The sequence below is a fragment of the Salmo trutta genome, chromosome 20 (genome assembly GCF_901001165.1).
Source record: "Salmo trutta chromosome 20, fSalTru1.1, whole genome shotgun sequence".
Lineage (NCBI taxonomy): Eukaryota > Metazoa > Chordata > Actinopteri > Salmoniformes > Salmonidae > Salmo > Salmo trutta.
In genome coordinates this window covers 42,857,068-42,869,340 of record NC_042976.1, presented here as the reverse complement: position 1 = coordinate 42,869,340, position 12,273 = coordinate 42,857,068, and the positions used below count along the sequence as shown (strand labels likewise).

General features: G+C 40.2%; 1 protein-coding gene and 1 long non-coding RNA gene across 2 annotated transcripts; one reads left to right on the top strand and one right to left on the bottom strand.

The window, feature by feature from the left end:
* Window positions 1–612: 612 nt before the first annotated feature.
* On the bottom strand, window positions 613–11,972 carry LOC115156105 (chondroitin sulfate synthase 2-like). The gene is made up of 4 exons (XM_029703412.1): window positions 11,268–11,972; window positions 9,135–9,699; window positions 3,849–4,031; window positions 613–3,083 (listed from the first exon to the last, which is right to left on the bottom strand). Exons 1-4 carry the CDS (start codon window positions 11,555–11,557, stop codon window positions 1,821–1,823), a joined length of 2,301 nt encoding a protein of 766 aa, XP_029559272.1. The 5' UTR covers window positions 11,558–11,972; the 3' UTR covers window positions 613–1,820.
* On the top strand, window positions 5,911–8,473 carry LOC115156106 (uncharacterized). The gene is made up of 2 exons (XR_003868182.1): window positions 5,911–6,825; window positions 7,782–8,473. It is a non-coding gene; the product is annotated as an uncharacterized LOC115156106 (long non-coding RNA).
* Window positions 11,973–12,273: the final 301 nt, after the last annotated feature.

Below are 12,273 nucleotides of genomic sequence, written 5' to 3'. Positions count from 1 at the left end.
AGAAAATGATGTGGATATATTGAAGCAACATCTCAAGACATCAGGTCAGGAAGTTAAAGCTTGGTCGCAAATGGGTCTTCCAAATGGACAATGACCTCAAGCATACTTACACAGTTGTGGCAAAATAGCTTAAGGACAACAAAGTCAAGGTATTGGAGTGGCCATCACAAAGCCTTGACCTCAATCCTATAAAACATTTCCGGGCAGAGCTGAAAAAGTGTGTGTGAGAAGGAGGCCTACAAACCTGACTCAGTTACACCAGCTCTGTAAGGAGGAATGGGCCAAAATTCACCCAACTTATTGTGGGAAGCTTGTGGAAGGCTACCTGAAACGTTTGACCCAAGTTAAACAATTTATAGGCAATGCTACCAAATACTAATTGAATGTATGTAAACTTCTGACCCACTGGGAATGTGATGAAAGAAATAAAAGCTGAAATAAATAATTCTCTACTATTATTCTGACATTTTACATTATTAAAATAAAGTAGTAACCCTAACTGACCTAAGACCGGGAATTTTTTACTAGGATTAAATGTCAGGAATTGTGAAAAACTGAGTTTAAATGTATTTGGCTAAGGTGTATGTAAACTTCCGACTTCAACTGTATATCTTCAGGTATATTCTGATGCAATAGAAATGTAATAACATTCATGTTACAATGTTGACTACCAACGTATACATAACATACCACAATCCTGATTGCCCTCAATAACTACATTCTTAAATTCAACTGATTTCAATTTGCTACTTTAATATATTGAGATTACATTTTAGTGTGTAACATGCTGAAACCATCAACTTATGTGAACTAGTCCAGTCACAAAGTTGGCTTCTCAGTTATTTTCAAGGACTCTCCAGCAATATGGTCAGAGAAACAAACAGTATCAAACAGTATCTACACATCTAGTTTTTCTGGATCTATGTCAAGTAATGCAAGGGGAAGAAATGGCACAGCAGCCATTTTGGGAGGGGGGTGTGGATGACCACACACCATAGCAGTCATCTTTTTTGAGGGGTGAAATGTTCAGTGTTGCAGATAGAAATGTAACAGATAAAGACATGATTTCCTATTCTAAATAACAGACAATCGTATGCTTTCTTTTTTTTTAAAGAATGTGTAATGCCGCAACCTCCTAAACAGACCCTACAGGCCAGTTTTCTACCTCACCTATGGGGACCTACAGTACCGACACATACTGTCCAATCCGCTTAGTCTAACAGTAATCTCATGCTGCATCTGATTACGTCAGTGCCATAAAGCTTTCTTCCGTTTAACATCTTTGAGTAGAGTGAATCTATATTTCAGATGCCAGCTTACACATTAAAATATGAAATGTGTAGTGTGGAAATATGAGACCTCAAATATTGATAAATGTATACATGTAAATCTACTTATTTTGCTTGATATGACAATGGACATGAAAATACAAGAGGACCGACAGACATTAAAAAGGCACACATATTGAGATGTGCTTTAGTAGTGATTACTAAACTGCAAAGGACCAAGTATCAAAAGCTGGGCAGGTTTAAAGCCATACCCTTGAGAGCAACATCAAATGTATGTAGAACTTTTCTAATATATAAAAAATATTGATATACTGCATGATCACCAAATCAAAGGTTTAAAATACTTTCAATGTTCAAAACAAACCCATTTGGTTCCAGCATAGTTTTTTGTATTCAGTAAAAAAAAAAATATTTTAGGAATGTACTGCATTAGTTTTAAAACAGACACACAATCACACGCACGCAAACATACAAACATGCATACACACAATCACATACACATTCTAGGTGAAGTTTCTAAGGGGGGTGTGATCAAGTGCTATTTCCTTGCTCTTGTTCAAATAACAGCATGGCGAGCTGGGAACGGGCTCCCAGGCCATCCAGGTTGCTTTGGACACACCTGTGGTAGATGTCCTCACTTAGCCGAGGGTTACAGGCCTGGTAGCGGTACTTCTGGTGCAAGGCTGGCTCCACAGCCCTGAACACATGCAGGGTTGAGTACCTGACAAACATATCGTAGATATCCAAGGTCTCCAAGATCTCCTCGTTCTCCTGCACGTCGGAGGCCATGCGTGTGCGCGTCGCCATGTAGTCAGTGTTGTAGAAGCACGCCTCCTCGAACGAACTGCGGTCAAAGTGTCCGGCGTCCTTGACCAGGTCTACTGCGGGTGGGGGCTCCTGGTTGTGGAAGGCAATGTCTGGGTTGTAGTCCTGGAAGTGGATTGGGAAGAACACCTGCCAGTTGTTGATGGAGTTCATGCGGCAACGGTTGAGGAACTCTGAGTTGACGTTGGTGTTGACGTTAGTGATGAAGAACAGTGTGTCTACTGGGTGCTTCTTCGAGATGATGTCCATGAATTTGATTTGAGAGGGGGTTTCAGTCTTGACACTTATCCACGGGATCTTCACTGTTGGATACTTGCGTTCATAGGCATTGATCTGGGTTTTAACACTGGCGAAGATGTCATTCTGGTTGACCTGCTGGGCCTCGAATGGGTCGTAGATGAACAGGAAAGTCAAGATGGCGTTTTCACTGGTCTCAAACGAATTTGCGGCAAACACTTCAAGAAAATGGTTGACGTAATCTCGATCCTGAACGTTCAGCGGTAAGATGATGTGAACTCTGGTGGCCTCTGTGACATAAGGCATGGGGATGATCTCGATGCGACTCAGGGGACGCACCAGGTGGACCCTCTTGGTGATGGAGCGACTGTGGCCTTTCTGGTTGACTACCTTCAGCTGCAGGTCCAGGGTGTACTCCATGCCCCGAGTGGGGTCGAAGCGCCGGTAGCCGTTGATCAGCTGCTGCTTCTTCAAGTGGAGGACAGGCTTGTATTTCTTGTTCAGCTCCCCCATGGCTATCTCGATGACATCGTCCACGTCCAAACGATCAATACCGCGCAGTTCACACTTGGGGAAGCCGTCGATGCACGAGTACACTTGTTCCTCTGTGAAGTAGTCCCATCGAAGGACCTCGAAGCGAGACTTGGGCTCAAAGGGAGGATTGATCCCAATGGGCCACTGGGCGCTCCGGTTGCCATCATAAGCCACTTCACTCACATTCTTTATCTCTGCCTGTGGATACAGATGTAAAGAAATAAAATACCTCTGTAAAGTCAAAAGCTGACAGTGAGTATGTTTACATGCACACTAATAACCTGATATTAAACTGATTATGGCAATAGGCCGAGTATGGCATTAGTCATGTAAACACCTTACTCTGCTTATCTTAAATCGGCGTAAGGTCATAATCGAAGTAAGCATACACCGATTAAAACACCTGGGTTACAGCTGTGTATTTGATCTGTACATGTGCATAAACAATGCAATCTTCCTTCTTTCGCTCGAGTGAAGTGAGTTCGGAAAAACTGAAAGTATGCATCTTAGAAATAGTTTTCACATACAAACGATATATATCCAAACTCGGAATCAAATAGGCTTCACAAAATGAACATGGTCGCTTGATTTTGATCGGTGATTTTCTGCATTTTATTAAATGATTTCGGATGTGCCCTTGTAAACAGGATTATTAGAGAAATAGTTATTCTTGCAAAGCATGTAAATGATTAAAATCAAACTATTATATTAATCTGACTATTCATAATATTTCATTTTCACAATAATTGTGTGCATGTAACCGTACTCAGTGATATTGTATGGCTACAATTAAAAGCTGCTTATGTTCAACCAAGACCGCTGAGTCATTCACAAAACAAACATTGTACTGAAATAAGCCTTCAGCGCTTGATGTTCAACTAAAACGGACAGGGAGACAAGACTACAGTCAGTGTTCACTGAACAGAGGATGTTTTGTGGTGTTCAGGTTTAGACTGGTTTTACCTGCAGCTTCTCAATCTCATCGTATGTCCTCTGCAGTTCGATCTCAGTGAAGTGTTTGTGTAGTCTGTACATCTGCTCAGGGTCAGACACCGGGTGGACAGTCAAGGCATTTTTAAACTGCATATTGTACTCCTTACTTGGATCTGAGTTCTTGCCCATCTCGTAATGGTAGTACTGCAGCCCCTGAAAACAAAGATCGACATACATTTAGCAAAGTGGGAATTGGGTGAAAACAAAAAGACTGAGTTATACATTTTTGGGCTGTATTTCAACAAACCTAATGCAATGTAAATCTTAGTGCTGGCGGTATCACTAAAGGTCTAGGGGTGTGTCAGAAATATTTGAGCTATTTTCAGTTGGAAATGGCGAGAAAAGGTGGCGAGAAAAGGCTGGGTTTTGATGAATAAATAAGATGTAGGTGTGTTGAGGCCAATCAGAACATGCTCCAGGGCTAAATATGTGGTTGCTTCAAGTTGTGTATATTTCCAGTCTTATGTCTTGCATTGTCATCAACTCCAATTTGAATGTTAGTCCGTTATAGCCTACAGATTTTTTTTAAATGTAGGCCTATTCTATCTTTGCTAAATATCTTGAACATGTTTGCAGTCCACATTGTTCTATGTAATTGCAAGAGTTCAACATTGTTTAACATAGCATTCACACCGATATAGGGGCTAGGCCTACTGTAAATTGCATTATTTCTGCCATGTCTGAGCCATGGACATGCCAAACGCTGTATATAGATTAAAGTCACTATTGATAGAGCTGAAAAAAATAACAAATTATAATCAAAACTAAACAACTTGTTTTAAATAGGCTATGTTAAAATATAGTACATACACCAGACAATGTAGACTATGGTAGGTTTTACGCACATCCAAACTTTTCACAGGAGCCAATATAAAGAGAAAGGGGGAATGTCCACTCCGTTATAGGCTACTGCTCCTAAATATAATGTTTTATAAAAATCATGGAAGGATCATACAGATCGCATTTGCACTTCTCCAGGAATAGCAGACAGTTTCTAAATTGCATTGCATGTGAGCCATGGATGTTCTCAACCATAAAGCCAAGGATGGTGAATCATTCTAAAAAAGTTTAGGGTTTAATCAAATTAAATGGAAAACAAGCAATTGTTACAGGAAAATAACGTAAATGTTTCTAAATACGAGGGTCACCGGCATCATCTCATCTCTTGTTTCTGATGGGCATATGGACACATGTACATGGAGGGGGTTTAACGCACAATCAAAATAATAATGGGAGCTGGCTGAAATAATGATCAAAAGGTGATGTCTGCTCACTCTTTTGCTGCTCCCAAACTTGATCTTTTAGTAATGCTTTGGGGATTCATATTTATTTCAAAACAGTCTCACGAGCCAAATCCTTTTTTCATAGGCTGCTACTTGGCGAATGCATTGGGCAGGACAAAAAAAAAACTGCCTTCAATGGGGGAGTGGACGCTATGTTTGGTTTTGAATCAAATTAAACTAAATGGGAAAGAACATTTTAATAATTTGAACCCCCTTCATCTCCCAAATTTCGTGATTACGATCTTGTCTCATCGCTGCGACTCCCCAACGGGCTCAGGAGAGGCAAAGGTTGAGTCATACATCCTATGAAACAAGACCCACCAAGCTTCTTAACAACCACTCGCTTAACCCGGAAGCCAGCTGCACCAATGTGTCGGAGTACACACTATTCAACTGACGACTGAAGTCAGCCTGCTGGCGCCCCCCCCCCCACCATATTTTACAGTAGGTGTGGGGTTCTTTTCTGCTCATGCATTCTCATTTCACGTAACAAAATAGTATTGTCACGATACCAGAATTTTGACTTACTCTGTACCATCATGATACTTGATACCAAAACAATACCACGTCAAAAATAAGGCAAATTAGCCAAAGTCACAGAATGGCACATGTTCCAGACAAATAAAATCAGCTACTGCTCTGTTCAATCGTTGGGCATCTTTTGAGTTCAATATCATTACATTTGAAATATGTAAAATAATCTGAGATTGCCATGTCTGCATTAATGAATCAATTATACATTTAAACTATTAATTTGACTTTATTTGGACCAATCTAACTACATAATAACATAACGGTAATCATTTATTTGAATGGTAAATCTCTATTGATAAACTGGGTAAATCAATATGTAGCCTAGGCCTATTCACAATACAGATGAATGCATATTCAATAGGAGTGTGTGTATGCATTGAGTTTTTGAGCTTGTTTGCACTGATTTCACGGGGCTATAGATTACAAACAAACAGTTTCCCTTCCATTTGGGACTTATTTTATTGTACTGATTAACGACATTTGCATAGAAGTAGAAATGTATTACTTTATAAAAAGTGCCCTCTCTCTCTCTGAAAGACCTAGTAATGACGTCATTCACAAGGAACATTCCCACAGTCAGTTGAGATCGGTGAGGGGAAGGATGTGATGTGACGCAGACAAAAGTAGGCCATCTTTAGACGTGAGGGAGAAACGATTAACTGAATTAAAAGTGTTTGGCGTCAATCAGCTTTGAAATCAGCATATTTTAATTATGGCTCGCATTACCATAAACAAAGTACTAGGGTAGTGAATTGATGTTCACTTCTGCTGTAAGCTAGCAAGGAAAGTTAGCCTAAAAAAGCTGGAAGCTACTGGTATCTTCTTGCATTGTAAAGTGTTCTAGCCTGCATGGACATTGTTTTGCGAATAGTAAATGCGTTTCTACATATTGCATTATTCAAGTGTGTTAACTTCTATGCAGCATGAGTGGGGAGCTAAAATAATGTAGCCTAGACTCCCAGTGCGCACACTATACGGGCACATTGGCTGTGCTGCTAGACAGACAGACTTGATCCTCTCAATAAGTATACGACATAATTGTAGAGTGCAGTCCGTAAGCACAGATGAGATGAAGGATATCAAGTATCTGGAAGGATTTTAGAAAAAGGCTGTGTCGTTATCTTCGCAAGGTGAGGTATTGAAAACAAGGGTGTGAATCTTGACCCCTACCTTTTTGATAAAAAAGTATATGTTTTTTTAAACAAAACCTTTCTCTGAGCAATTGTATTAGTATAAAATAATATAATTTCCCAATTTGTTTAGCATACAATACAGCTCAGTATTTAAATTATTTATTTTATACAGTCATTTTTGCTAACCTTTATCAAGGGTTTTTTGCTAACCTTTTTCAACCCCGCTGTATTTCTAATCATTTAAGAATATTTCTGGTAGATTTTTTTCAAAGATCCCTTTTCCATCTGTTTGACCAGAAATCAAAACCCTTGCCTGTTCCTAATATTCAGGATAGAAAATGGTTGAAAAAAAGAATATGCCTTAATTAAAAATATATATGTATAGACTTAGCCGACGCCAGATTTGACATGGACGTCTATGAACTTTACATGTTGGTTCTCATGGGTCCTTTAACCAGGACATGACCTTATTAAAAAAAAAAATATTCGAAATGGCTTCATAGGAAAAACACTGCTAGAATGTATGGAGTCAACAACTTAAGAGGAATCAGTGTACGAATAACCCCTAAATGGCCATAATAAGTAATAAGACTCCACTTAATCTAAAGCGACGACTATTTAGGATAAACACAGTACGCACCTTAAGAAGTTAACCGATTAGGAAGGGGTCGGAAAAAAAAGTGAATCCGATCTGATCAAGCTATTAAAAGAACAGAGAATTAAGTCGCATGAGCAGAGGTCACCGACCGTCGGAGCGGAAAATGTGTTAACTAAACATCTCAAGAATTGCAAAGATCTAAAGAATATGGCACTGCTACACATAACCGAGTAACCTTTTTTTATGTGCTCTACGAGTGTTACAAACGCAGTTCTTCGGAATGTGAGTCACACTTCCAAATAACACTCTCCCGTGTTTTTTTCTTCTGACCTTTCCCCTACTTCTCCCTTCATAGATAGGTCGGTCCCTGCTGGAGTTGTGCTGGCCCTGAGGCATGATGACCAACCATGCAGCAGTGAAACAGGCCCTCTGTTTCTGTTTCTCTACAGACTCTCAAACAACATGTTTTCCTGCTCAAATGCCAGACCCACAGGAGAGAAAATGGTATAGAAGTTAACATACCACAGAAAAAGGTTTAGGCACACTCAAACTGTCTTGAAATAACTACTCATTATGTAAAAAGGTTCTAAAATAGTATTGTTATAGAATGGTGTATTGTTGGAACAAATGCAGGTGTAATGTGAAAGGGCCACACTATGAGCCAAAAGGGGTAACATATACAAATACATTAAATCAGTGTAGTTAGTTTAAAGGTACGCAGTCTTTAAACTGTCACTTGGACAAGTGGTGTGACTGTGACAGGGCTCCACTGGGGCACTGACTGTCAGTGCAGAACAGGAGAAGCAAAGCTCCCTTTCACAGCAGAGAGGACAAGTACCACCAGGGGCCACAGTGTGAAGAGAAAGACAGAGACAGAGAGTTGTCTGGCTGGCTATAGAAAATGCAGTGTTAAAACACCAATGGATGTTATAATTATGTTATAGCACTACTATGGTGCAACATGCCTTATTCTATAGATATCACTATTATAATTTGTATTTATTTATTTCAAGACAAATGTGGCTTGGAAATAAAGTGTTTGAACATGAGGCTGGTGGATCTTGAAAGATGGATCTTATGTTGATGTTGTAGTATACCGTCTTCAATGTTTACTATATTGTGTGTGTGTGTGTGTGTGTGTGTGTGTGTGTGTGTGTGTGTGTGTGTGTGTGTGTGTGTGTCTCAAGCTTTCACTAAGCAGGAACCAGCCTATTACACTAACAGATTGAGTTACATGTTCGGAGGCAGTGTAAAGTTTATGAGGCCTCATAAAGTCAGGCTCTGTTTCATCTTTTTTGGGGGAGATGCCAGTGAAAGACAATTGACTTAGGGTTTCAATTCAGAGCACATCTGAGCCAAATGCATATGTAAAATACTTCAATGTCCACTGTTGTGACTATTCCGTTTGTTCTATTGTACTGGATGAACTAAATCAAGTGCCGCTCAAGTATTTGACATATGTATTCAACTCGGGTCTGGTATGTTGACACAAGAAACATTCACTTCCTGACAAACACTTGGGGCTGCTTTCTCGGACACAGATTAAGCCTAGTCATGGACTAAAAAACACTTTGAATAGAGAATCTCTATTAAGAATGCATCTTAGTCTAGGACTAGGCCTAATCTCTTGGACAAAGGAATCATAAACCCATAGAACAGAACTCTCGCCATGGAACTTAATTGTGCAAGACCATAATACAAAGCCTACCTCATGCTCATCCACACAGTTGGTGTTGGCATAATCAATGATGCATCTGCCCAGCCACTCGTCAGGCCTGGCGCTCAGGATGTCATTCCTACAGTTCTCCAGGAAGGGTTTGAGCCGGAGTAACAGGGTACGGGACAGAATGTATCCGAACCCACCGTAGCAGTACCTCCCCTCCATCTCCCCACCTATAAACTCCTCAGGGCTGCCCATGTAAAGCTCCCGGTCCATGCTCAGGTGAGCCACCAGCTGTTTGATCCGGTCTGCCTCTGTGTAGGTGTCGTCCTGGGCCAGATAGAACCAGTCATACTCATGGATATTGTGCTCCAAGATGTACTTGATGGTCTGGAACATGTTCCATATGAGCCTCTCGTCCCCGTGGGTGACCAAGAACATGCCGTGGGGCACTTTGCGGTTGCGCATGCCGGTGAAGAAGACCACAGTGTCCAGGTGGTGGCTGATGGTGCGGTTCACGGCCACTCCCAATGTGTTGATGGTGCTTTTGGACGTCAGGATCCCTACGAAGAGGCGCTCCCGGATCCCCAGCTCTGTACTGATGTACTTAGCCCTGGAAAACATATACATTCTCATGAAGTGATTTCTGCTATGTTCAATGTGAAAAGTTAAAGCTAGAGAAATAAGTATACAAAAACATAATATACAGAGTTATTGTCCATATACTTATACAGAGTACTGCAAAGATACTAGTACTTCAATTGCAGCTCAGCATTTCAATTATGTAAGATTGAACTTTTAAAGTCGTCGTTCATCATGCGAAAGCAACCCTTTCATGCATGTTCTTATGCTCAACACTTGCAATCATTCACACAGTAGATAAGCCCATCAGTAATTGTTTTGCTATGGTTAATTGAAGTCAAGTTCCAGTGTTCTTCTGGGATATGATTAAGGATTGTCTGTCTTTGAAACCTGGTCATTGGACAGAGTCAAGTTTTAAGAGTCCATACCAGAGGGGGGGAGAGGGGGGGGGGGGGGGCAGCCCAGCAGCTCAAAGCTCTATCTCATGCAACCCGTCTGTGTGATAAGGGAAATACACAAACACATCTACCCAGTACATCTCTTTTACCGGCTAGCTGTCCATGAGGAGTAGGGGCAAAATTTCCTATAAACCCCATGAAATGAATGAAAACAAAAAAATACCTGTTTTTATGTTGTTGTTGTTTTTTTTATTCAGATCAAACCAAATAATGTTACACAGACACTGTTGTGAAGGTCATGATGAGAAAACATCCTTGCATATTTTGTCTAATAACATTTAGGCAGTTCTTCATGTTACAGGCTGAGCAAGTAGAGATGGGCCTCTTCAAGCTGTAGCCAAAGATAGAATCCACTACAATAACATTGTATAGTTATAGTTACTCCTAAGCCATCATTATTTGCACAAATACTGCTGAAAATAAATTATAGGTCGAGGGTAATACACCACAACAACTTGGCTGTGCTTGCTACACAGGGTTAGTCAAGCACATGGTACAATGTTCAACGCAAGCCATTCTCACAATATTCTTCCACATACAGTAGGTTGACTATATCAAGTAAAACTTTTCAATAATTTGTTGTGGCCGAAAATACTGTATGTACTCTGGTAGCCACAGATAAGGTGAAGGATGTAAAATTAGTGCAAACATTTCAGGAATGTTGGCCTTTTAAAGATATTTTTGTTTTTGTGGGCACAATAACAGCCTACTCCAATACTGACTGATTTCCAATGTAATGTTACACGTCACTGTGCTAATTGCCTACATAAAAAAAAGCACATTGTTCATAAATTGCTATCTGATGTTGTTTAAGTGTGCTTGACATCTAATAGGTGTAGGAGTTAAAGACACTGCAAACCAATTGAAAAACGGATAAAGAAAGATGGGGAAACAACCATGCCTGATTAACCCAGGCTCACATACTGCTGAAGGACAATTGGCAACATTGGAACGAGTTTCCTGGGAAAAACAGGCAACATAGGCAACATAGCCTAATATCCATTCTGAAGACATCGGGGGCAATAATGGCACAGACATCACAGTCAACTGGAAAAACAAGATCTAGGCTACACTGTTGTAGCATGTTTATAATAATACATTTCACATATTCCGGTTTCAACCACGATTTTTGATTCCTTACCGAAAAAGTTTATTTGGTTTGCTTTGTTGGACTGGTTTATATGGCACTATTCTCGGCTCAAAATCTTCCTCGGCGTCCCCATCTTTGACCGTCGATATCGAATTGGGTCTCCTTGCTCCTTTTGAATTCCCATCTTGGGACAAACTTATTTCTTCACCCGCTTTCCCGTTGAGGAAACAAGACTCCTCCACCCAATTCACACTAAGTAAACTTAAGGTAAATCCCAAAGAAATACCGATAATAACCGGCCCGATCGGCCTCAGCAGAGAAATAAACATTGAGAATCTCATTCTCAACGTTGACAATGTAGGCCCTTTCTACAGCCTAATTTAGTCGCTTTGGATAATTATGTACATCAAACCAAATACAAAATATTAGTAGCTGACTATATTTAAAAATACCATCCTTCGCTTCTAAAAAGATGTAGGTCTATGTAGCCTCTTCCTTAAAATTAAAGCAGGTTTCTTACGTGTCAATGGTCTCTAGCTCCACCCATATGAAACACAACCGTCAGAAATGCATAAGCGCAGGCGTTTCCAGGACCCTTTCAATATGCTACTGAATCACATAATTTGTTCAATAAAACCCATCAACCTCGCCCATGGCTAAATAGATCACAATACTGCGGCCTACATAAATGTTGGTTTAAATAAAGAGCTATAGAAAAGAAAATCCTCTCTTCAGCTGAAAAGCCTATTAGAGGCGTGTTGTCACACTAGAGGGCAACCTAGAGTCAGATTCAATCAGCCACAAAGTCCAGATTTGTGGGTTAAGACCAAACATATATTTTTACTATAAAGTCATGATACATGGTTAATGTGTGAAATAAATCAAATATGTCGCTCCAAGACTGTTCATAAAAGAAGAAAAGTTGTTTTTGACTTGACCTGGAAACCTTGGCCTGGTTTTAAGTAGGGTGTCACAGAAATAAATATACAGTGCCTTCAGAAAGTATTCATACTCCTTGACTTATTCCACATTTTGTTGTGTTACAGCCTCAATTCAA

Excerpts from the sequence above, each read along its gene's own strand:
- LOC115156105 (XM_029703412.1), bottom strand. The coding sequence starts at position 11,557 with ATGAGATTCTCAATGTTTATTTCTCTGCTGAGGCCGATCGGGCCGGTT. Across the intron at positions 4,032-9,134 it reads ACTGTGTGGATGAGCATGAG|GGGCTGCAGTACTACCATTA; the intron begins GTAGGCTTTGTA and ends CTTTGTTTTCAG. Across the intron at positions 3,084-3,848 it reads ATGAGATTGAGAAGCTGCAG|GCAGAGATAAAGAATGTGAG; the intron begins GTAAAACCAGTC and ends CTGTATCCACAG.